The sequence below is a fragment of the Spea bombifrons genome, chromosome 2 (genome assembly GCF_027358695.1).
Source record: "Spea bombifrons isolate aSpeBom1 chromosome 2, aSpeBom1.2.pri, whole genome shotgun sequence".
In the NCBI taxonomy this organism is placed as follows: domain Eukaryota; kingdom Metazoa; phylum Chordata; class Amphibia; order Anura; family Pelobatidae; genus Spea; species Spea bombifrons.
This window is the reverse complement of record NC_071088.1, coordinates 44,090,382-44,115,761: the sequence shown is the minus strand read 5'-3', so window position 1 is coordinate 44,115,761 and position 25,380 is coordinate 44,090,382. Positions and strand designations below refer to the sequence as shown.

The 25,380-nt window shown below is 40.3% G+C and overlaps 1 protein-coding gene across 1 annotated transcript; it reads left to right on the top strand.

The window, feature by feature from the left end:
- The first annotated feature begins 2,555 nt into the window (after positions 1 to 2,555).
- Positions 2,556 to 22,331, top strand: LOC128473647 (complement component receptor 1-like protein). The gene is made up of 11 exons (XM_053455898.1): positions 2,556 to 2,629; positions 6,439 to 6,528; positions 9,118 to 9,306; positions 9,410 to 9,506; positions 10,369 to 10,448; positions 11,502 to 11,681; positions 16,048 to 16,227; positions 18,348 to 18,524; positions 18,865 to 19,044; positions 21,207 to 21,386; positions 22,327 to 22,331. The coding sequence occupies exons 2-11, from the start codon at positions 6,450 to 6,452 to the stop codon at positions 22,329 to 22,331; spliced, it is 1,347 nt and encodes a 448-aa protein (XP_053311873.1). The 5' UTR covers positions 2,556 to 2,629; positions 6,439 to 6,449.
- Positions 22,332 to 25,380: the final 3,049 nt, after the last annotated feature.

The following is a 25,380-nucleotide window of genomic DNA, read 5'->3' as shown; positions in this document are numbered from 1 at the left end:
GAGATCAGTGATCTGCCTTTTTACCGGATCAATGAACAGTGGTGCTACAGGGAGCCTGATCGCCCAAAATGTTGAGGTCAAATTACCCACTGTCTAAAGGGGGAAATTAAGAAATATTTTCACAAAACTCTGCATTTATAGGCAACTTGATCATATATTACATTACTTTACAATGCATTATAAAAAGTAAACCCCTAGATTGTCTCTTTGTGTAGAAGAGGCTTGCTGGGGTTAGCCCTTCATGCCCAGTTAAGTCAGGAAGTCGAAATACATACACATTGTGATACACATTATAAATAAATTGTCCGTGTCTGTTTATGGAATACGTTCGCTAATGTCATAATAATAAAAACACACTACTGCACTGCAAAAATACACAAAGTTTAATGAGACGCTCTTCAGCCTAATATAACTTCCACTTCCAAAGTATAAAAATATAAAGGGTGCACAGGAAAGTGCAGCTCTTACTCAATAAACATCCGTAGTAAGATCAACTTATATTTGAAAGGTACATTATTCATTTATAGCTATAGTGTCTGCCTAGGTATGGATGTTAGTGTGTGAATGCCTGGTATGCATGTTAGTGTGTCTGCCTGGGTATGCATGTTAATATGTGTCCGCCTGGGTATGCATGTTAGTGTCTGTCTGGGTAAGCACATTAATGAGTGCCTGACTAGGTATGCATGTTAATGTGTGCCTGGCTATGTATGCGTGTCTGGGTATGTGTGTCTGGATATCTATGTTAGTTTCTGTTTTGGTTTGTTTGTGTATACATGTGTGTCTGCCTGAGTATGTTAGAATGGGTGTCTGGGTATGTTAGTATGTGAACACGTGTCTTTGGGTAGGTTAGAATGCGTGTTTGGGTATGTTAGAATGCGTGTTTGGGTATGTTAGTGTGTAAACATGTGTCTTTGGGTATGTTGTTTAAAGTGTGTCTGGTTATGTTAGCGTGTGAGAACATGTCTTTGGGTATGTTAGCGTGTCTTTGGGTATGGTAATGGCTAGTTGTGTTGGCGTGAGTGTCTGGGTGTGTGTGCTAGTGCGAGTGTCTGTGTTAGTGTAGAGTGCCCAGGCGAGGTCAGGCCCTTGCAAGCGCTATGATTTTCTGTTGTAGCGGGCAACCTAGCATGCTTGCCTCCAATGTAACCAGTACTTATAAATAATAATCAAAGCTATGTATAATGAGAAAAATATAAAGGTTTTCCTATTTGCCTTATTTCTGGTCAAGAAATTGAAACTACAACAGAAGAGACACAATCGTCTATTGCAACACACGGGAGCTGCATCCCGGAACCTACAGCCCTTTGTACAATTGGCACATGGCCAATATTTTACCAGTCGGGCGTAACTAATACCGGTAACTAACACTTTCACTAGAAAAAAAATCTATATCCTTATATATATATATATCTACAATGAATCCCCTCCTCACTTCATGTCAGGTGACAGGTTTCTAGATTACAATGTTTCCTGTGAATGTTTAACGTTGTATTCACTGCATTCTCCCCAGCACACACATTAATTATCGACAAAAGGCCAAGATTACCATTAACCCCTAAAAAGTAATAATTTAGCTCCGGCCAATAACTAGCCCAGCACATTACGTCATATGACCCGACGACCTGAGCTCACCCTTAGTTCATTATCAGTGTAGCTCCACTCCCCACTGCCTTCAACTCATATTTTTGGTTCTTTGACCCCGCCCCCATGCCGGGACTTCCCTGCGAGTCCTCCTGTCGGGCTAATCGCGAAGCAGGTCTGAGTGACTTCAAGAGGTGGGCGGGGTCATCACGTTAGGTTTCCTGGTGCGGCAGGAATAAGGCGTAATAAGTTCTGCAGTCTCAAAGTGGCTGGAGTTAGTTATCCTGGTGGCTTACAGCAAGTGGGCTAAGCACTGAGCTGACATCCGAGAGGCTCGTACCGTAAAGCAGATAAATCGGGGTAAGAACTTGCGGCTGAGCGTTACTTTAGCAGTAACCCCTGCGGGGGTTGCTCTGTAGATGTGATTGGTAATGTTAGAAGTGTGTGCTAAATATTGTCGCAGTGTCACCTGTACACCGCTGTAAGGGTTAAATACCGGTGTCCGTATCAGAATGGGTCATGTGTAATCTTTGGTTCATGTATAGTTGTTTTTCCTCCGAGTTTCCGGCTGTTGTCTCCTTCAGACTGATATTGTTCCGTAAACTCCCTGTATCTGCAGACCGACATAGTTAGTGGTTATTTTATGGGAATTAAGTCCTGCCATTATAATTCAATCAGTTCCTCCTTAGACTTATTCATTAGAGGGACCCTCCTCTCGGTGATTTAATGGAACAGTCCAACCATTATCAGCCGTTCTGCATATTCTTTGCCCGCACTCCACCTTCTAGACATGCAGATGTGTTTGGCTACTGACGCATTCTGTACTGGCCACCAGTCAGCGCTGGCTCACGTGAGTGGGCCTAACTAGACCCGACACATGCTTGAGCAGATTGTCCTTTTAAGATTGAGGCGTTGTGCTGTATGATAAGGGGTCAGGGTGTTTGTCTTGTAGACTGAGTTGATAACGGAGACAGAACACATGCATAACACTCAGTTGGTGGAATTTCCCTTTAAATGTATCACAGTTGAAATTCCTGCTTGGATACGGGTGACTTCAAATATATTTTGACAAGACGTAGTTTTCCTATTTAATGCTTTAGCCAACATTTAGTCGCTACGGTATGATCTATGTGGCCGACTGTTGAAGGGTTGCTCAATTACAATGCTCCCAGGTCTCTAGATGTATAAGGAGGTCAAAATTCTACAATATGTGATTACATCAGAAGTCTCCTTTCCTGCTTCTCTTCCCCTTTCTAAAGTTTAGTAAATACAGCTGTCACTGCATGAGCTCTAGAATGTCTAGCTTCTCCTTATATATGTAGGAAAATGGAAACTGCTTACATTTCAGCCCCCAGTAAACATTCCTTTGAAAGCAATTTATTCCATTGACGAGGCATACAATGACTAACTTTTTCTTGTAAGATTGAGGTGACTTATAGGTTCTCTTATGCGTCTTCCGTTCCTCTGACCGATAATTAACTTGTGTTTAGGTTAAAGGGACGCTTTAGCCCTAATATGCCCTTCAATGCACATGAAAGCTGCATGGCCCCTTTTAACTTGGGAACGCTGCTGGAGAGGGTCGGTTCAGACCAGAAGAGGGCTGGAATCTTCGGGCCTGGTAGCTCGTATCCACACTTCCATCCATGTTTATACACATAGAGACACACACTTTCACTCCTTTTTTGTAATTTAATTTTTATTGGGTTTTTACTCATGCTCACTTGTTCTCATATTGTCAGTTTCAGGAATACACAATAGTCAGTAATAAGCCATACATAGTGAAAGTATGATATACAGTATCTTGTTTACGTATCCATAACAATATCAATGATGCATACAGCCAAATTTCCTTTGTAGGACAATAAAAAGCATTCATTGACCTTGCATGACTTATCTAGAGGTATTACACATTAATATAATTCAGCTGTATAAATGTAGGGAAGAAGTATAGCCAGTGAAGTGAAAGCGCAGTTGACCATTGTGTAACTGGATAGTGAACTCTCGAGGAGCATCTGGAAAACACTGTCACATAATGTTATTCTGCATTATCCAGAGCAATTAAGGAGGAAGAATCAAATCAACTTTAAACTATGAAAACGTATAAAGTAAATTTCTCAGGCATCTCAGAAATAGCATAGAAATCACACACATGCCAATTACATAACTTTAGCACTTAGTGTTTTTTACAGGTATGATACTACTTACCGTAATTACTACTTAACATACCTGAAAAGGCAGCGATCACAGGGCCAGGTATGGCATGAGAGTTGTCAGGAGAAGGGAACAAACAATTTCTACATAGTGTCTTAAATTGGTATATGATTCAGTGGGTTAAGTAATGTCATTCCCATGCTTCCACGGCGACCAAATTTGTGTGTTCGTTGTTCAAGTTTATAAGACATTTCTTCAAAAGCTCTGTCGTTCTACGTGGAATATCACCTCTGAAAGAGATGCACTCTTAACATGCATACATACTCACTGACCCCTTCTCTCCCACATTGCGCAAAAAGCTTTGTTTTTACCACAGCATCACCTAACCTCACGTTACATGATCCCACTGTGTTCCCACTGCTGGTAGTGGCCCGTCCCAGTCAGATCGGCCCTTTGTGAAGAACATTGGACTGGCCTGGGGGGAAGCACACCCCTGGTTTAGACCATGTACTTATGTGCTGCAAGCACCCCCCTTGATTTCACTGTGTGCGCTTTCCTACCTGGGGCATCAATATACAAGGTGTGAAACACACAAATAAAACAGTGTGGAAAGCATTTTGTATACTTTGTGTAGATTAACCCGTACTGATGCGGGTGTCGGTGTGGCAGAGCCCGTCCTGGTGTGTGTGTGTGTTGGTGTCGGTGTGGCAGAGCCTGTCCTGGTGTGTGTGTTGGGTGTCAGTGTGGCAGAGCCTGTCCCGGTGTGTTTGGGTGTCGGTGTGGCAGAGCCTGTACTGGTGTGTGGGTGTGGCAGAGCCCGTCCTGGTGTGTGTGTGTTGGTGTCGGTGTGGCAGAGCCTTTCATGGTGTGTGTGTTGGGTGTCAGTGTGGCAGAGCCTGTCCCGGTGTGTTTGGGTGTCGGTGTGGCAGAGCCTGTACTGGTGTGTGGGTGTGGCAGAGCCTGTCCTGGTGTGTGTGTTTGGGTGTCGGTGTGGCAGAGCCTGTCCTATTTGATTTAATCGGATAAAAAATAAATATAAATTTTATAAAAAAAATAATGTTTTTTTGTTTTTATTTCCCAACCTGTCCCTCCAGTTCTGCACATTTGAGCCCAGGCTTGCCACACTGCCTCCCAGATAGGCCTTATACCCCAGATATGCCATTCCGCCCTCCCCACATATGCCTTATACCCACTGATATGCCACTGTGCCTCCAGATATGCCACTCCGTCCTCCCCAGATATGCCTTATATACCCTATATACCACTGTGCCCTTGATATGCCCCCCCCTAGACTTACCCCCATGCTCCAGACTCCTTGGTGTCTAGTAGGGGCAGCCGGTGAGCGTCTGCCCGATGTGCGTAGACAACCTCTACTTCTGGCCGACACTTTCACTGGAGCGTCTATGACTGAGCACCGGAAGGTCACGTGACACCGGTGCTTAATCATAGAAGCCCCAGTGGAAGTGCTGACAGTAGCGGAGGATGTCTGCGCGCATCGCTCAAACGCCCACCGGCTGCGAGCGAGAATGATCCGGGTACCCTGCAGCGGATCCTCATCTTTGGCAGCCGGCGAACGTTGCGCAATGCGCGCAGACCACCTCTTCTGTGCTGGCCGATACTTCCGCCAGGGCTTCTATGGTGAAGCACCGGAAGGTCATGTCATGCTGGTGCTCCATCATAGAAGCCCCGGCAGAAGTAGAGGGCAGTAGCGGAAGCAGCGCTACGGGGGATCTGGATCTTAGTGTTATTATAAAACGAGGGGTATTTTTCAGAGCAAATGCTCATCTTATAATCGATTAGTTGTTGCAGCCCTAAATTGAACTATTCAATTTTTACTTATCCAGAGATAAAACGCCCTCCTAAATTTATGGTCACTTGAGAGGACAAAACTTTCTAGACCCAGAAATCCGTGAGAGGAAAAGTAAAGGTTTTGTGTTATTCACTCCATTTCAATCTCCATATTTTATTAAAAAGGATCAGTGGCACTAAATTGTGCCTTCAGGCATCACATGTATCCCATCACATTACATCAATATGCGTTAGAAAATCATGAAAAGATGGGCATGGATGGTGGGCTGATTCGGTGGCGCAATGGGCCATCGAACTAGACTTGCCCCCCAGACCGTGGGCTGCCAGCGCTCCCCTGGAGGTGGTTCTATTACTTCACAATTCTCTGGTTAGACCTCGCCTCCCAAAAGTATTGCATAAAGTTGTGGAGATCCCACATAGTCAGGATATTGACTTCTTGAAGAGAGTTCAGAGGAGGTCTGCCATTGAGTAATTGGAGAAATCCTAAGCGGAATTGCAAAAAATATTTTAATGTGATTTTTACATATTGGGACTAACATATTTCTATGACTTCAAATGAAGTCTCTACTTTTCCTTATCAAAACTATATCTAATTTGCGTGGGTACATCAAATATGGAAAATGGGAATCGTGATTTAACAAAAAGTGCAAACTCTGGTCTTTAGGGTACAAAAAAAATCTGGGTCATGAAGGGTTGACGGTTTTTGGTGTTATCGTTAAGAAATATGTGAATAACATAATATGTAAGAGCAAAATAAGACATTCAAATCTTAAAGTTCAACAATCTTTTGTCTAATATTGCATTTAGTAATAGAAGTCTTAAATTCATCAGAGTAGGTGGAACAGCTTCTTTAAAAAATATATGCAAATTGACAAAATTATTTTCCCTTTCTTGCAGGTTTTATAGTGATGTTTCCATCTAACATTTCAGCCAGCTGTTTCTGTGCACTTCACATCATCTTTCTGGCCCTCATCACTAGTAGTAATGGTGAGTCTTTGCGGCGTATTCACTAAAGTGAGCATTTGCAGGAGAGTTGGAGGTTTCGACTCTCTGACTTTGCTATTTGTTATGAAGGTTTGAGCTGGCCCTGTATAGTGCATAGTTTTTAGTGTAAGACTGAAGAAATATCAATGATGTAACTATACATTTTACAGAACCAGCCAAGCTTTTCCTGAAGCACAAGTTTACTGGGGTTGGACTTTCGTAATGTGCGTTAAAGCCCAGGAGTTGAAATTACAACTTTCTCTCCTATAGTGGCTATGATTTAACTGTTTAAACATTTTTTATTGTTTTTTGTCCGTCATCAATGGTGGCCACACAGTCAAAATACAATCGATATACCATCTCACAATCACGTTAACAATGTTTAAACCACTGATCAAATATGTGTTGCAGCAGGGCCCATGCACCTTAAGACCTTAATTAGTTGGCGCCATCTTCTGAGAGTTTATAGACTATTAAAATTCACAAGCGTCGAATTTCCACTAGGAGGTTGGTTAGCCCACCATTGATTTGTCCCAGAAATCCTGAGCCCTTATCTTCAGAGCACTGCCACGTCACCTGAGTGTAACCATCCCCCTAAATTTTTATTACCCAAAATCCATACAGGATGTGATAAACCAGAGAATGAAACCATTATACACAATGTGTCTCACTAGTTAACGATGTGAGTTCTGCAGCCTCACAAAAACCTTTTGCCCGTCCTCTCTTGCCCCTTCATCCCTCATCTTTTAAGTTCCAACTTTTTTGGGATTCTTCCCGATTTGAGCTTAGCTTGAAATACCTTTTTGGATGGGGGTGTCCCATCTATCCAGTACTGCGGGATGGCTTTACACTCTGTGGCCACGACCATCTGTATACGTCTAGACACTGGACGCTCCCACTGAAACTAAATATGACTTCCGGCAAGATGATCCTAAAAGTGCCCAGCTAGTTCCTCACCACACAATGACTGATTTGGGACCAAAACAGCTGTATGGTTGGACACTCATGAAAACATTTAGGGCATTTGTCATCTGCTTTTAGACCCATGTGGGCCTGTTGTTTAGGAGGCCATATGCCCCATGGGCTATTCTGAGAGCCATTTTAGTAAAAGAGGAGGCTGGAAGGAGTCTATTTAGTTTAAGGGTGGCTTAGACCAAGTCATCTGGCTCCACTTGGGTCATTTTGCTCACCCAGTATTAGAGTCCCACAGTGGGTTATGATGCGGCCCCCTTGTCTCACCATAGAATAGAGCGTGTGTATTGAATATGGGGGCTCTCTGGCAAACCTAATTATATCAGTAATAGAATGATTCCAGTCTGTCTGGCTGAAATCTGTCTGTTCTGATATAACGCCCCGGTTGTAAGTGGAAAACCACTGGAGGAGGTGTATTGTTCCTTGCATCTGTGTAATAGGAGGGGCTGCTTTGTGTCTATGACATTTCCAATGTTTAAAATTTGCTACCAGATTTGGTTTAAATCTCTGAAATCTAAATAGACTAATCCAAGGTTTCTTATTTTGCCATAGGCATTTTTATGAGTTTTTAAATGAGTTTAGTGTCAGCTTTTGGAAAGAGGATGGGCAGCATTTGAAGAGGATACAGAATTTTTTGAAAACTGATCTTGATCAAGTGCGCCCTTCCAGTGAAATCTAAGGGATTCCATATTTTGAGCTCTCGTGTGACTTTTTTGATGGTGGGAACAATATTCAGCTTTATTTCCGTTAAAAAATAAGTGTATAATAATAAAAGATTTGGAAAAAAATATTTTACTCATCTACAAAAACCTGCTAAATAGATTCTATTATTTCTCCTGAGTTTAGAAATAACCAATGTTTTTATGTCGGTCCTTTTGGAGGGTCTGGAGAACCTCTTGAAAACGTATTTATCTTTAGTGGGTGCTGCAATCATGGTTAATAGCCTCCTAAGCTCTTTTAAATCAGGCTTCCAAGGCCGTATTGTATATGGCAGACATTGACATCTTGGGAAGGGGCCACACGGGGCTCCTGTTGCAGTTTTGGGTGTTGCTAAATGTCTCAGCATTGAGACATTACAGTTACACTGTTTAAGCTGTAGATCACTTTCTAAGCTTATGTAATGCCATGACGTGCCTGGCACGTCATTGGTCATTTAGGGCTTAATTGGTGTGTTCATGCCAGCCACGTTCCAAGACATCACCTTTTAAGGCGAAGGGTATGAATCTGTACCAAAATGTGTGATGAGGTAGCAGGGGTAGTCGATCAGAGATGTCGGCATCCAGGGTCCCTACTCCATTCCTCAGATTTTCTGGTGACGTTGGCAGTGTCACCTGCCAGAAGGGAACGCCAGATGTACAATTAGCCATTCAAACAGCAACATGCTGTCAGCACACAGCCAGTAGGCTTGGATTCTTAGTACTCATGAATGTCTAGGCTGACTTCTGTGCAGTGGCATGGACCACTCTCTGTCCCTGCAAAAAAAGGCTGAACATACTGGTAATACTATGTTCAAAAGGTTGTCATTGCATTTTTTGCACACATAATAGTAATTCAAGTTTCATGCAGGAGTCAAATGTAAAACAATTAAATTTATGTATTTTTCATTTTGTTTACATCTAGGTGATTGTGGTCCTCCTCCTAGACTTATATACGCAGAGCTGCTTGCATCGTTTCAAGGCATAGCTGACTTTCCTGTTGGGACCAGCGTGAGCTACAATTGTCGTCTTGGTTACCAACGAATTGGCGGAGCTTCTAACACAACTTGCTTACCTGATTCAACTTGGCCCGAGCCTACGGTTTTTTGTGAATGTAAGGGTTTTGGGTACTGCTCTAATTTTTGTTTTGTTTTTCCTTTTCCATCACACTTAATTCTGAGGATACTGATGTTTTTTTATTTTGTTTTCTGTTACAGTGAGAAGCTGCTCAAGTCTTTCAGATATACCAAACGGACAAGTACATATTGAAAGTCTTACTTTTGGCTCTGAAGTAAACTATACTTGTAATGAAGGGTGGGTATTCAGTATACGGTTTCTCATTCTCCAGAGTTTTATTATCCATTTAAATCTGTAATGTCGTCAGCACAGATAGTGGATCTGTGAAGGGGATGCATTTGACTGTAAGTTATTGCCAAAGCTTTTTTGTGGTATATTGTTGTGCCACTTAATTTAGTTTTTTAAGGGTACAGTTTAATGTCGCAGGGAGCTATTCCATCAAATCAGTATTAAGGCATTTCCTGGGTACTTAATGGTTTTATTAAGAAAACAATGTTTTCTTTAAATACAATAGATGGGCTGCTTAAAGTGGCAGTCAGTGGTAGCAAAATGCTCCCCTTAACATAATTAGGAGCAGCTTCCAATTATGTGACCTGTGGGTCTTGTTTAACACACCCAGTACCACGCTGCCTTGTGACGCAACTAGTTGGCAAAGGGGCAGAAACATATGCAGGGTTCTGCAGAGCTGGTAGCTGAGCTGACTGGAGGTAAGTATATCACAGCTGGATGGAAAATAGCTGGAGGTGTAGAAAGGGACAAAGGCATATTGGACTCTGCATTTATAGGGGGGTCACCATGTCATTTAAAAGGATGGCACGGCTGTTATATGCATCGAAAGAAACCATCAATGATCCTAAGACCGGAAACACACCCCCCCCCCCGCCCCATCATATGCTCATAAGGTGTCATTTAAAAAAATATATATATAACTGTCATCTCTAAACACATACTCTTCTATTATTTGGTGGGTAGATTTGTAAAATGTAGAATTTTTGGGAAAAAAAAGGTCTGCTGTAAATACAGCTAAATGTAGTTCGCTAACGTTTTATCTGATACATAATCACCAGTGATTTTATTTTTTTGTGTGTATGTTTTTTAGATACAGATTCATAACAAAAATACGTACAAGAACATGCCAAGCAGATGGAACCTGGAGTGGTACAGATCCTGTATGTGAGAGTAAGTATTTGGGGTTTTTGTTTTCTGCAACTACACCATTGTAACATGTTACATGCTGCACATGTTTTGTTACAGATTATAAAAAGCTTTAAAAATAGTATTTTCTTTTGTTCTACTGTTTGCATAATGTTTTTAGGCAGCTGCATATTAGCCATTCAGGCATATTCTAGCTCTCTTATCTTAGCCTATGGTAAACAATAGAATGGCTCATAGTTGATCACCCAAGCAGACACACTGAAATCTTGTAAGTCTACGGAGGAACTGATCATTAGCGTTGCGATAAAGTCACCCAAATCTTGACGGCCTCCGGGTCTGTTTTGAAGAAAATGTCATAAAACCAGGTTTTTGTCAGCTAGCCTGATGGGGTACATCTCAAGTTATTAAATGAGCTTGGTGGTGTACTAGCAAAACCGTCTACAGATTTATTTAACTTTACCTAGAGGATTGGAAATGTGTGAATCCCAGTGCCTGCCACCCCTTCTGCGCTGCTGATCTTTCTACCAGGTATCCACTTTTAAAGGAAGTGCCGTACATCATGAAACCCCATAAAGTTAATGGGCTATTGGGAAGATCACTGATCCCTTTAAGTGGGGCTATAGTTATTCTATGATAGGGGGTAGATATTTCAGTTGTTTTCTAACTTTAGTGTCCATGATACTTATTTAATTATCTGGCAGCTGCAGTCTATGAAAAAAACTAGAATTGGACTATTGGGAGTTTTTCTTGCGCCTTTTTTTTTTTAAGAAATAAAAACCCCAACTGGATTAGGTATAGGTCTCTTTCGGCAATTATATTTTTCTCTCCATTCTTCCTTAAAGGCTGTGGATGGTTTTTCCTATGTGGTCTGTTTGGTGATATTCTTTTCACTTTAAGCTAAACCCCAGACTGGTGCATCTCCTGACTTTATCACTTGAATTGTTTTGATAGCTCATTCTTTTTCATGGTACAGTTGAGGTATGCTATTAAACAAACACTTGTGCTTTTCCAGAAATAGGTGTATTTTTTACATGGATGGATGAATAAATTATGATCTTCTGTTTTTTTGTTACGTAGTTGTTACCTGTGTTCCTCCTGATGCAATAACTGATGGGAGTTATGACCCTGAGAAAGACGAGTATGCGTACCAGAATTCTGTGACATATAAATGCAAAACTGGATTAACACTTGTAGGTGAAAACTCCATTTTCTGCACAGCTCAAGGGAACTGGAGTTCTCCTGCTCCACAATGCAAAGGTTTGGATCAATTCTTCTATTTTCAGGGTCAGTCTAGACCCTGCTGGGATATCCGATCACTCCAATGAGGCACTAGTGGGCTGGCATTAGTAACATGTTCAAGAGGTCCTTAAGAGCACCTCTAACTATACTGCACTGATAACTACAATAAAAAAAAAATACAAAAACAATTTATAAAAAACATCATAAAAAAAAACCCTTACATCCCATTGCCCCAACATCTAAAAGGTATAACCCTCCTGCCCCTGTTCACAACCCCCAAACCCATTAAGCCATATAATATATATATAAATAGTATAAAAAAATACTATCCTATAGGGTACTATATGTAAGGAATGCATATGGCCCTCTAGTAAGAAAAGAAAAAAAACAAAACACCTAAGGATTCCATTATCAGGAGATGCAGCCAAACATCTCTGCCGTAACACATACCCTGTTCACACAAATCTAAGCAACACAGAAGTGTTGGTGAAAAGAAGCGCAGGAAATTTCTGCGGCCACCTTTGACAATGGCCAAATAGCTGCATGAACAATACCCAAATACCCCTGATACAATAGTCTGGGTTGTCTGCTAACATAAATATATACTTTTGTGGGTATTTTTGGTTTGTTTGTTTAAAATTAGAGTTGCAATCCCCTCATACCTAATGGAAAAATGGTATGAATAATGTACACCTTATAGTATGTTCCCTATAAGTGCTGGGAAAGTATAGAAATTCTAAATAAATTAGGTATTTCTAAAATCAGGACTCCTGAATTGATAAACTTGGAGGGGATTTTCCATCACTTTACCTAATTTTGTGAAGATTCAGAGGGGAAAATATATAAAATCTCTATATATATATTTTTTTTAGTTTTTGCTAAATTTCTCATCCTAAATTTTTAGCTAATTGTCTAACTATGGTATCAAAAGAAATCGCTATCTCTCTATCTTGAAAAAACAATATATAGTTTACATGGGTACACTAGTGATAGGAAAGGAGAATATTCGCTGAACCGACATACTGCAAAAAATGGCAAAATTGCCCCGGGACTTGAAGTACCAAAAACCCCTGGGACTGAAGGGGTTAAGAAACAAAACAAACCCCAAAACTATACAATAACTAACCACTCCTGCTTCTACATGTTTTTTTAAGGTACAACTCTCTCTCCCAGTTATTCAGGAAAGTTGGAGTTGGTAGGAGAGTTTAGATTGTTGTAGTTTCAACTTCCTTAACCCATTCACAACCATAAGGACGTACCAGTAAATCCTTAGAAGCCAGGGCCGGACTGGCCCACCGGGATACCGGGAAATTTCCCGGTGGGCCGGAAGGTCCGGGGGCTGGGCGGCCATGAAGACAGCCGCTGAGCTGCCCCCAGGCTGCCCGAAATCTAATCAAAGCGGCCGCTGGGTGCTGATGCGGTCGGCCGGCATCAGCACCCAGCAGCCGTGTGCGATGGCCGTCTAGTGATGGGAGCAGTGTGAGGGGTGAAAGCTCCGCCCCCTCGCACTGACCTTTCACCCCTCACGCTGCTCCCATCACTATGCGGCCATCAGATTGCTGGGAATGTAATCTGTACGGCCGATGCGTGCTGATGCCGCCGGCCGCCTCTGCTTTAATACTTTTTTTTTTTTACTTTATATGGCGAGCCGATCCAGCTTACCATATAAATAATTAAAAAAAAGTGTTAAAGTAGCTCCGGCCGGCGGCATCAGCACGCACCGGCCGTTTAGATTACATTCCCAGCAGCCTGATGGCTGTATAGTGATGGGAGCAGCGTGAGGTGGAAGCTCCGCCCCCTCGCGCTCAGACTGCTGCAGCACCGGATGTCAGGTCAGTGGCATCCTGTCAGCATAGAGAACAGTGTGCAGCTGCCAAGAAGTCAAGAGAAGTAGGTGAGTAAAATAATGTATTTTTTGTACTGTATGTTTTTTGTATTTGTTAAGAACAAAAAAAATCGGCATGTGTGTGTATGTAAGTGTGTCCCCCTATATGCCACTCTGCCTCCAGAAATGCCTTATATCCCCCTATATGCCACTCTGTCCCATGATATGCCTTTTAACCCCCTATATGCCAGAGTTGCATATAGGGGTATAAGGCATTTCTGGATGCAGAGTGACATAGGGGGTCAAAAGGCATATCTGGAGGCAGAGTGGCATAAAGGGGGTTAAAAGGTATATCATGGGGCAGAGGAGCATATAGGAGGGTATAAAGCATATCGGGGAGGCAGAGTGGCATATAGGGGGCATAAGGCTTTTCTGGAGGCAGAGTGCCCCATGATATGCCTTTTAACCCCCTTCATGCCACTGTGCCTCCAGAAATGCCTTATACCCCCTATATGCCACTCTGTCCCATGATATGCCTTTTAACCCCCTATATGGCAGAGTGGCATATAGGGGGTTAGAAGGCATATCATGGGACAGAGTGGCATATATTATTTTTTAATTAATATGGCAAGCTGGATCGGCTTGCCATATAAAGTAAACAAAAATGTCCCATGATATGCCTTTTAACCTCCTATATGGCAGAGTGGCATATAGGGGGTTAGAAGGCATATCATGGGACAGAGTGGCATATAGGAGGGTTGAGGCATATCAGGGAGGCAGGGTGGCATATAGGGTATAAGGCATTTCTGGATGCAGAGTGACATATAGGGGGTCAAAAGGCATATCTGGAGGTGGAGTGGCAAAAAGGGGGTTAAAAGGCATATCACGGGGCAGAGGGGCATATAGGAGGGTTGAGGCATATCAGGGAGGCAGAGTGGCATATGGGGGGTATAAGGCATTTCTGGAGGCAGAGTGACATAGGGAGTAAAAGGCATTTCTGGAGGCAGAGTGGCATATAGGGGATTAAAAGGCATATTACGGGGCAGAGTGGCATATAGGAGGGTATAAAGCATATCAGGGAGGCAGAGTGGCATATAGGGGGCATAAGGCTTTTCTGGAGGCAGAGTGCCCCATGATATGCCTTTTAACCCCCTTCATGCCACTCTGCCTCCATGAATGCCTTATACCCACTATATGCCACTCTGTCCCATGATATGCCTTTTAACCCCCTACATGTCTCAATCATAGCTTTTATTAAATATGGAAAAAAATAGTCTACATGAATTAATAAAGAAATAAAAGTTTCTTACCAGAATATCGTGAAGAATAATGTGATCAGTGTTTTGTTCCACTGAATAAAATGGAACTCTTTCATCTAAAAATGTTCGCAGTAGTAAATGTTTTGATCCCATTATGTGTAATGTATTTCATTTATTAGGGCCTTTTAACACTTTTGCTTTCTGGCATTTTAATACAAATAATGAGATAAAAAGAATGGCACATAGTGTGACTCGGGTGTGTATAAGGGGTGCGTGTGGGTATAAGAGCTTCACCGTGAGATAAACTATATGGGGCTGGTCTCCAAATTTTTCCAGGGCTGCTTTTCAGTCCCAGTCCGGCCCTGTTAGAAGCTGTGTTAAGAAGCCCATTAGGGTGTACAGGTACTGACTTTCTTGCAGGAGAGCTTGGACTCTTTCCCCCCCCCCCACTCACCGCAGAAGCCAGCGATCGTGTGAATCTCCAATCCGTTATTGGACATCACTGCAGGAAGGTCACTGGAGGATCTCCAGTTGCTGGATGATCGCACACATTGCAAGTCAGCTGAGCCTTGCTTGCTGATCACAATGTGATTAGTGCAGGGGAGATCAAAGGGAAAAGAGTGAGAGACCGCATCCCTTATCCATTATGTGACACCCACATTAACACACACATAAACCCATAAGAATACACTCCTTCAGTGACTCATACTAATAAACATGTGCACACACTAACAAATGCAGACGCACACTGACATACCTAGACACACTGACATACTAAGACACTCAAGTTGACACATACCCACACAGACATGGGCACTTGAGGGGCAAATTCCATGTAAGGGTTGGCTTTGCCAATATGGTACTATGTAACGGATGGATATGGCCCTCTAGAACATAAAAACAAAAATGTATTAATTTAAGCAAAATTACTAGTATAGGTTTTTTTTACATACTAGCACTCTGTGTTTCTATGGTTTAAAATGAAAACCCTATTTTTCTTTATAAAATGATGTATAATTTGTATGTATCTTAAACATATGGTTAAAATAGTTCAGTCATTGAAGTGGCTTACATAAATCTAACTACTTTCTAAATTATGTATACATCTACTTACAAACTTTTCTTGTATCAGAAGCTCGCTGATGTTGGCTTTCATAATGTACAATGAAGTCAATGAGATAAAACTGGACCTCTCCTGCATACATTAGTGAACAAACCCCAAATCCTGTGGTAATATTCACATTACTGTACTTCTTTATTCCGTCATTCTGAAAAATGTACTTTTTTTTTATCTTGATAGCTGTTCGCTGCAGTGAGCCAGATGTCCCGAATTCTCATAAGTTATCAGGTTTCAGAGGTCCATACAACCTGAATTCAGCTGTCACGTTTGCTTGCGATGAAGGCTTCTCAATGAAAGGCTCCAGCTCGGTAACCTGTGGTATTAACAGCACCTGGGAACCTGAATTACCTAAATGCCTGAGTGAGTATTCCGCATTGCTGGAAACCTCTGATTCTTCTGGTGTCTGTGTTAACATCCCCATAATAGCTCAATCTTTTAGTTCCTCATACTGTATGAAAAGACCTACATACACTTTATCTAGGAAGAATATTTTTTTTGCCTTTGACCATTTTAGTTGCTGGCATAAGCAAAAGTGGATGAGAAAGATTACTCAAAGCCTGGTCACTCAGTGAACCTCCTGGTTCAAGGGTAATGGAAAACTTTTAAAGTTAGTCCTGCTGGGACTTGAACATTCTTAGGGGCATGCAAGTAATAACATAAATCCTCCAACATAGCCTGCATACCACTGTTTTAAACGTAATTTTTTTCCTTTGTACTTTCTCAGGGTACACTTTGTAGGCATGTGGCACAAGTAGAGAGGTTAAAAAAAAAAAAAAAAAAAAAAAAAACAACAGTGTTTTTATCTGGTTGGACATCTCTTGCCACTTCCTTTCTACATTAAAGGGACAGTTTACTGTCCCTCATAGCCCGTGTAAAGAAGAATGCATACTTAAGTACTTTTTTTAAATGCATTCTTTAAATATGGGGGGCAGTAGAAGCTGCTGGCCTGCTGTGGCCATCCTCCTCTGTGGTCTGATGATTCTTTCTTTCTGCCTATTGCTTGCTTGATCAGCCAATCAGCAGCTGACTCCCTCCGGCAGTGCTCAACAAGCTAGTGTTCAATCTGACTGAAGGCAGGGCTGCACTGGCCTGCATGTCCTTGAGCGATCTTGACGCTGTCCATTTCCATCATTCGTACCATTGGGTTTAGAGTTTTCTCATGTCTGACTTTAGTGTGATCAGCCTTTTTCTATGTCTGTTCGTTGTGCCTGGCTGGGATTTTCTGGTATCTGAAGCAGTCTTTTGCATGGGTTTGTTTGTTGTATAAGTGCTTTGTGATGCTTCATCTTTTGTATCCAGTGGATTTTTCTTTATTATTAGACTAATCTTGATCGTATTACCGAATTCACCACGGCAGTGTAATGCATTTAAATACATCTCAGCTTGTTTTGGTTATCAATGAATGTTTAACCCCTTAACGACCTTTGACGGTTCAGGGCTGCCACGCAAAACCGGTCTGTTAACGACCTTTGCCGGTCCTGAACCGTCATTAAATAAAATAAGCTTGGAAAGCGATCAACTATCACTTTCCTCGCTTAAACAGCGTTGCTGTAACACCAAGATCGGCATCAGGGGCCACTGTATGACGGTGGACGCCCGTTTTAAAAGAGTTTAGGAGGTGATCGTTCAATGGTGTCGCTGAAATGCCTTGATCGCAAAGCATTCAGCAACACCAAACACCCATCCCAGGACGCGTTGTGACCGCTCCGGGGAGTGGTCACAACCTCCACTGCGAGTGAATCTGCCACTCGCAAGATAGCGGCGCCCTTTAAAAAAACAATACAGTTGAAAAGACTCTCCAGACCCTCCTGAGAATCTGGCTCCACTTGCAGGTTGAATACAGGTACTGCATTCAACCATGCAAGCCCAGCTTTCTAATCACAATGTGATTAGTAAAATATGAAAGAAATTTTTTTTTTAAAAAAAATGTGCTAACATTTAAAAATAATTATGCAGTGATGTCACCAGAGGAACCATCCAGTAAAACAAAAAAGTCCAAAAAAGAATAAAATAACGAAAATATAAAAGTTTTTATTATTTTGAGCAAGTGCTAAAGCTTGCGCTTTATTGTCTCAAAAATCTTGACATAGAGTTAAAGTAAAAGCGTTTCAAATACCCAAGGGGTGTCTAATTTCATAAAAAATGAATGGTTTGATGGGGTGAATTGGAGTGGCCGGGCATAGACACAGACTGACCAAAATGGAGAAAAAAAGCGCACTTCCCAAATGTGGCATTTTAAATCCCAACTCAACAAACCCATGCATGTGGGGTATCACTGCACTCGGGAGATGTTGCTAAACACATATTGGGGTGTTGTTTGGCATTGACATATACCAGGAGCTGTAAATTTATAACTAAATTACAATTTGTGAGGGGAAAAAAATTACTATTACAAAGTTAATGTTGCAGCTAAACTTCTTCCTATGTTATCTATTACATTGTTCACTTTTATATTTATTGTTGTATTTGTTTTCCCTCAGTTGAATGTCTAACCCCTAATGTTGAGAATGCTGAGATATTATCTGAATTAACTGGTCTATACCTACTAAATGCTACTGTGTCCTTTGAATGTAGTAAAGGTTTCGTCTTACAAGGAAGTAATACTGTAAAATGCAGTATTAATGGTCAATGGGAACCCCCATTACCAAAATGTCAGAGTAAGTATTTTGTAACACTTGGGACCTTTTTAAATATTGATCTACTTCTTAACACATAGGTTTAAACAGTTAGAAAAGATGTTATTCTGTACTTTTTGGAATTTATGTAGTTGAGCATCTCTACCGAATGATAAGTGGTTCTTTTCCTTTGCCATTACTTGATTAAAGTTTTTGATATCGCGTGCGACTGTTCCTCTTTCTATAGTATCCCTTGTTTTCTGAAGATAGGGAGAACTACCCTGCCTCATTTCAGTACTTTAACCTGTCATCTGCTTCTTTTAACCCAGTCCACTGCTCTTAAGTTCCCTGTTAACTAACATGTCTTTTTTGCTTTGCATAGCTGTCGCATGTCCTAACCCACAAGTCCCGAATGCACACGAAGTGTCAGGATTCACTGGTCCATACACACTAAATTCAACTCTAACGTTTGCTTGTGAGCCGGGTTACAGCATGAGTGGATCTAATTATGTAAAATGCAATGTTGGTAGCAAGTGGGAACCTCCTTTACCTAAATGTTTGAGTAAGTATTCTGGTTTTCTCAGAGGTTTCCAGGGCCCTGTGATTACTTAAACTGTAATTTCTTCAGGGCTTCCCCTCTTGGCGTACTATGCAGGTACTATGTCTTTATATAACTGCCAGAAATCCCAACATGGCCAGGAGCGACCAGTTATCACACCTGCAAACATGAAGAATGTTATGGTGCCACCAACATAATTTGGGTGTAATGTAGCGTAGCAAGCAATCTAGGTGATTTCACACGGATGATTCTATTTTTCAGGCAGCCATTTACCCGTTAACTTTCCCATTATGTGCATAATTTTCACATACCCACTTTACATTTATTTTAACACTTATTTTGCAGGCTAAGTACAATAGGTTTATAAAAAGGTTTATATTTAAAAACGTGCCCAGAGTACACCAATAACCTACATGCATAATTTGTTTTCTTTCAAATATAAAAAATGCTCTGTTTACATACTGCATCATTTGGTATGGTCATTTTTTGGGAAGAGAAGGGATGGCTACTTGCTACCATGGTAACAGCTTTCCAAGCATACCCGAGTACTACCCCGGTGACTCAGAGTGAAGCGTTGCTTCTCTGAGTCTCCAGGGCAGGCCCCACCCACTCCAACAATTGCATGCGTCCTGCGATGCCAGCGGAACCTCCTACCCGCGTCCTACAAGGGGAAAGTTCCCAGGTATGTTTCTAAGTGCTAAAAGGGACAGCATACTGTCAGCTAATCTATCATGATTTTTTGTTTACAACTCTGATCTTCTTCAGCCATAATGATGTTGAGGATGATTGGAGTTGTAACCCCCAAATGCAGGTCTACCAGTGATGTAAGAATGTTACCTGTGCAATCTCCATGTATGTACAACCACATTACATACACTTGCATTAAGACAACTAGTAATACTGTAAATTGCAGCATTAATGGTCAGTGGGAACCCCCATTACCAAAAGTATTTTGTGACACCGGAGACCTTTTTAAATATTGATCTAGTTCTTAACACATACCATATTTCCACAAGTATAAGACGCACCTTAATTTTGGGAGCCGAAATTTAAAAAAATAAAGTTATCGTGCTGGCTGCCTGGGCATGATATGAATGTGATGTTAGATGCTAGCAATTGTTGGCAATCACACTCCTATCATGCTCAGACAGCCAGTACATGCACATCACTTTCAGCCTCCCTGTGCCCCCTACACAGGCATCCATGCTAAAACACACACAGATTATATTTCATTTACTCCCCCACCCTTACCTGAACTGCAGATCTTCTGGTGCGGCTTGCAGACTTCCGTGGGGGCCCACTGTTTCCCTCTGAGTTGCTCGAACAGGAACTGAGCGGAGTCACGTGAATGTACATCACATGACTCCGCTCAGTTCCTATTCCTGTGTTGCCGCAACGGATCAAGAGACGCTGCTGAACAGAGAGGTAAGTACGGTAGGTTTAAACAATTAGAAAAGATGCTATTCTGTACTTTTGGAATTTATGTAGTTGAGCATCTCTACTGAATGAAAAGTGGTTATTTTCCTTTGCCATTACTTAAAGAATTCTTAGTCACTAAAATGGCATGTGATCTTACTAACGAAGCGTACCAAATTAACTTAATGTATGCCCAAGTGAATGGAAAGATACCTGGAATCAGTAGAAACAAACACAGTAACGGAAAAAAGGTGGATTAGAGCTATATATCCTACCAAATAATTATAGGGTACTTATTTTTCTAAACAGTTGATACACCCTTAAACAATAGATTTGTTTTTCTGCTTTAATGTAGATTTCCATAATTCGTACACTATAACCAACATGTCCCTAAGCATTCCAACATAACCTTTTAATGCCCACATGGATATGTAGCCTCAAGACTTCTAATTCGTCTCATTCCTTTTTTACTACTTTTTAAAAAAAAAATTGTAGAGGCTAATGTGACAAATTTCAAATTGGTGCATATGGATTATAGCACAAGAAAGATGGCTTGTAATGCTGAATTTGATTAACGTTTTTGATATCGCGTGCGACTGTTCCTCTTTCTATAGTATCCCTTGTTTTCTGAAGATAGGGAGAACTATCCTGCCTCCTTTCAGTACTTTAACCTGTCAGCTGCTTCTTTTAACCCAGTCCACTGCTCTTAAGTTCCCTGTTAACTAACATGTCTGTTTTGCTTTGCATAGCTGTCGCATGTCCTAACCCACAAGTCCCGAATGCACACGAAGTGTCAGGATTCACTGGTCCATACACACTAAATTCAACTCTAACGTTTGCTTGTGAGCCGGGTTACAGCATGAGTGGATCTAATTATGTAAAATGCAATGTTGGTAGCAAGTGGGAACCTCCTTTACCTAAATGTTTGAGTAAGTATTCTGTTTTTCTCAGAGGTTTCCAGGGCCCTGTGATTACTTAAACTGTAATTTCCTTCCTAGATTGGGTTGGGTTTTTTTTTTTTTTTTTTTTTTTTTTAAGATTCAAACATCAGCTCCCACTGATATCTATTTGTTTCCATGTTCTTATAGACAACCACAGCCTACTACACCTTTTACCTTTTACACACGTGTGTGTGTATATATATATATATATATGTGTGTGTGTATATATGTGTATATATGTGTATATATATATATGTGTGTATATATATATATATGTGTATATATATATATATATATATATATAATATATTATTCTGGGGTTTTTTTTTGTTTTGTTGTGAGGCAATTCAAATACCTACCCCTCTGTTACGGATTAATTAAAACGTATTTATAACAGTGAATGTTCACTATCCTAGTAGAAATTTATTGCCCTTGAGCAATAAGAAATGGAGTTTGACAATACAAATAAACTGACAGTAAACAATGGCAGATCGTCACTTGATGCAAAATCTCGACATATTATATATGGGTTTTTATTAAAATGCACATTTTCGGGCTTTTGAATAGTCTAAAAAAAAATTATGAGCAGAGAAAATCTTTATTCAATTCACCCCTTTGTCTTGGAACATTTCTGTGAACCCTGTTATCAAGGTGAATGCACGTGTAATTGAGTAAAGGCTCACTATGGAGTCCATATTTCAGTTTATAGAGAAGGGCTTGCATATGGCAGCATTAACACTTTAAATCTACCCCTCTATGCATATATGCAGGTACTATATGTCTTTAAAGAACTGCCAGCAATCCCAAAAAGGCCAGGAGCGACCAGTTATCACACCTGCAAACTTGAAGAATGTTATGGTGCCACTTCCCTGTTAACTTTTCCATTATGTGCATCATAATGTTATTTATTTTAACATTTATTTTGCAGGCTAAGTGCAATACCTATGAAAAAAGTTTAAAAACGTTCCCAGATTACACCAATAACCCACATGCATAATTTGTTTTCTTTCAAATATAAAGAATGGTCTGTTGTGTGTACCCACACTAGTTATATATTGTTTTCTTCAGGACAAGAAGGGCTTTCTTCAGATACCATTTTTTTGATCATATTATCTAAGTTCCTATAATAAAATATCATGAAAAAATGGAAAAAAAAAACACTTTTATTTGAAAAATCTTTTACTTATCCAAAAAAGCTAATGAAAAAAACCTGCTAAATAGATTCTACTATTTTTCCTGAGTTTTAAAATACCCAATGTTTTTAGGGGTTTTTTGTTTTGTTTTTGCTTTTTTCCCAAATTATTGGGATATAAATATAAGTAGCATTTGCTATTTCAAAACCATTCCCCCCCCCCCCCCTCAAATCTGGTCATTCTGCCCCATGTGCTATTTCGGGTATCTTTGAAGCTGGCCAATGCAATTTACCCCATCAAACTATATATTTTTGAAAACTAGACACCTCAAGGTATTTCAAATCGTGATATTTTTAACGCTTCCATGCACTAATTCTACTACCACCTTTTGTGGAACTTTGTGGTAGTAATTTATTTTGTGTTTTTATATCACTAACATTGCGCTTTAGGTATGGATTTACAGCTCCAGGTATACGTCACTATCAAACAACATCCCAACATCTCCCGAGTACAGTGATAACACCTGTGCATGGGTTTGTCTGGTGTTTGGGGGCTAAAAGGCCACATTTAGCAAGTGCGTTCCCCCCCCCCTTATTTTGCTCAGTCTGTGCCAATGCCCTATCTTTGAGGCCAGCCACTCCAATTTTCACCATCAAACCATTCTTTTATTTTTTCTAAATTAGGCACCCCTTTGATATTTGAAATGCTTTTAATTTAACTCTTTCCATGTCAAGATTTTTGGGAAGATACAGGGCTAATTTTAGCACTTTTTTTTTTTTTTTTTTTTTTTTTTTTTTACATTTAGCGGGAACTGGATGGTTCCTCTGATGCATAATTATTTCTAAATGTTACCACTTTTTTTCCCATGTTTTTTTTTAATTAATCACATTGTGATTAGAAAGCTGGGCTCCATTGACTTGCATGCTTGAATGCAGTACCTGTATTCAACCTTCAAGTGGAGCCAGAGTTCTCAAGAAAAAGACTGAAACCTTGGCATTAGAGAGTGCTTTTCACATAATTAAGGGTTTGTGTGTGTGTATAATATATATTCCCTACAAAATGTATAAGCTGTCTTTAGGGTTATAACCCAAACGTTATAAACGATAGCAAAAATAAAATAAAAAATGGCCTGGCCTCAAATGGGGGAAATATGATGCCCCCAGGCACTTAGAAGGATTAAATTGATGAGAAAAATAAATACGGTATAAAGAACACCTACATAAAATGGCTGTTTCTATAGCATATTCTACATGTTCAGTAATATGTTTGTGGTTACCCTTTGGTATGGGCAAAATAGAATATTTGATCCTCTCCCTTCTTCTGTAGTGGCCCAGGACACAGAACACCTACTGTCTTAAGTTATGCAAGTACATTATACCAATCATGAAATCTAAGGGCATCACCTTTTACCATCCTTTTATATTTGAGTTTGTTGCTTGCAGATTTGAGCATTGTTAATATTTTTTGTGTCTGTGTTGGTACAGGTAAAAAACATTTTATTTTTTTTTTTTGTTAAACTGTGGGCACCTTGGCGTTTTATTTAAAATACTTGTTAAATACTGTTGTGTTACACCTCCTCCTAGTGGCCTGTTGGAAAATAGACAGATCCCAAAAGTGCAAAACCTGAAAGTAAAATGAAAAATTATACTGTTTTTTTTTTTTTTTTTTTTTTATATCCATTTTAGGTGAAAGTGGAAACAATGTGGCTGCGATTGTTGGTACGTAAACTTCCGGTGACCATTTCTCAACGTTTTGTTTTAAGATGTTAATTTTTAAGTTCTTTGCCTGATTTATTTTATCAATGCATGCCTTTAAAATTGTATATAGTGAGGGCTTTTGCGAAAAACTGCCTTGTGTTAACTGACATGTCTTTTTACATAATTATGATAAATAGTGCAGAAATCTGCACTGCAAGAGCATGCTGCGACAAAATTGTAGTATATGGCCACGTTCGGAGTTATAATACATCTATAAAGCTGTATCCTTTGGCAATATCAGTGCTTTTACTGGTCTTCACTGGGTGAAAGCTAATAGTGAAATGGGCACTATCATTCCAATTAACTCTTTCTACCTAGAGCCACACTAAAATATTTTAGTGAGTTACAAGAGAGATATGCCCCCTCGTGTAATATTTGTCATGTTTCTTGAATTCTCTTAAGGAGGATGTATTGGAGCATTAGTGCTCATTGCCGTGGTCGGTTTGGCATTCTGGTGTAAGAAAAAACGAGGGTGAGCTGCTTTTCGCTCCTCTGTACATAGCTACATACTGTCTCTGGTCATTTTTGCTTGGTCCTTTTACTCTTAGTCACTTTTAGATGTCCATCTTGACTTTTCTGATTCAGAATAAGACTGATATTTTGCATGAATAACCGTCTAATGTTAAATATCGATGACTTTTAACACATTCTAAAACTATTTGGAAATTGAGTTCTGTAGTGAGTAATTTCTTTCATAGTTCCTAAATATGTACCTATATTTTCTGCTGTAACGCACACAAAGTTAATCTTAAATTGAGACCCAAGAAGCAAATCTGTCGAATTTTTACTGAACAGACAATTTTACATTGATTGTAGTAGTGTCCTAGAAATTTGTCTCAAAGCGATAGTTGTTTCGGTTTTCTACATAGTAGGGTCATCTCTAGGAGGTTAAAAAGTATTTTGTTTGGGTTCCTACTATGGTCACTTTCGAGCAGCTGAAGGGGATTTCACTACTACATAACTTTCTGGTTTTGCGGTTTTGTTGGAAGGCCAATGTAAGAAAATTGAAAGGATAAATAATGTGTTAACATTGCAACATCTGGGCCTAATGCCAAGTGTAGCAGCATGCACAATAACACATTTGCATATAAT

Coding starts and splice junctions, on each gene's coding strand:
- LOC128473647 (XM_053455898.1), top strand. CDS start 6,450: ATGTTTCCATCTAACATTTCAGCCAGCTGTTTCTGTGCACTTCACATC. Junction 9,307..9,409: donor GCCTACGGTTTTTTGTGAAT/GTAAGGGTTTTG, acceptor TTTCTGTTACAG/TGAGAAGCTGCTCAAGTCTT. Junction 10,449..11,501: donor TACAGATCCTGTATGTGAGA/GTAAGTATTTGG, acceptor TTTGTTACGTAG/TTGTTACCTGTGTTCCTCCT.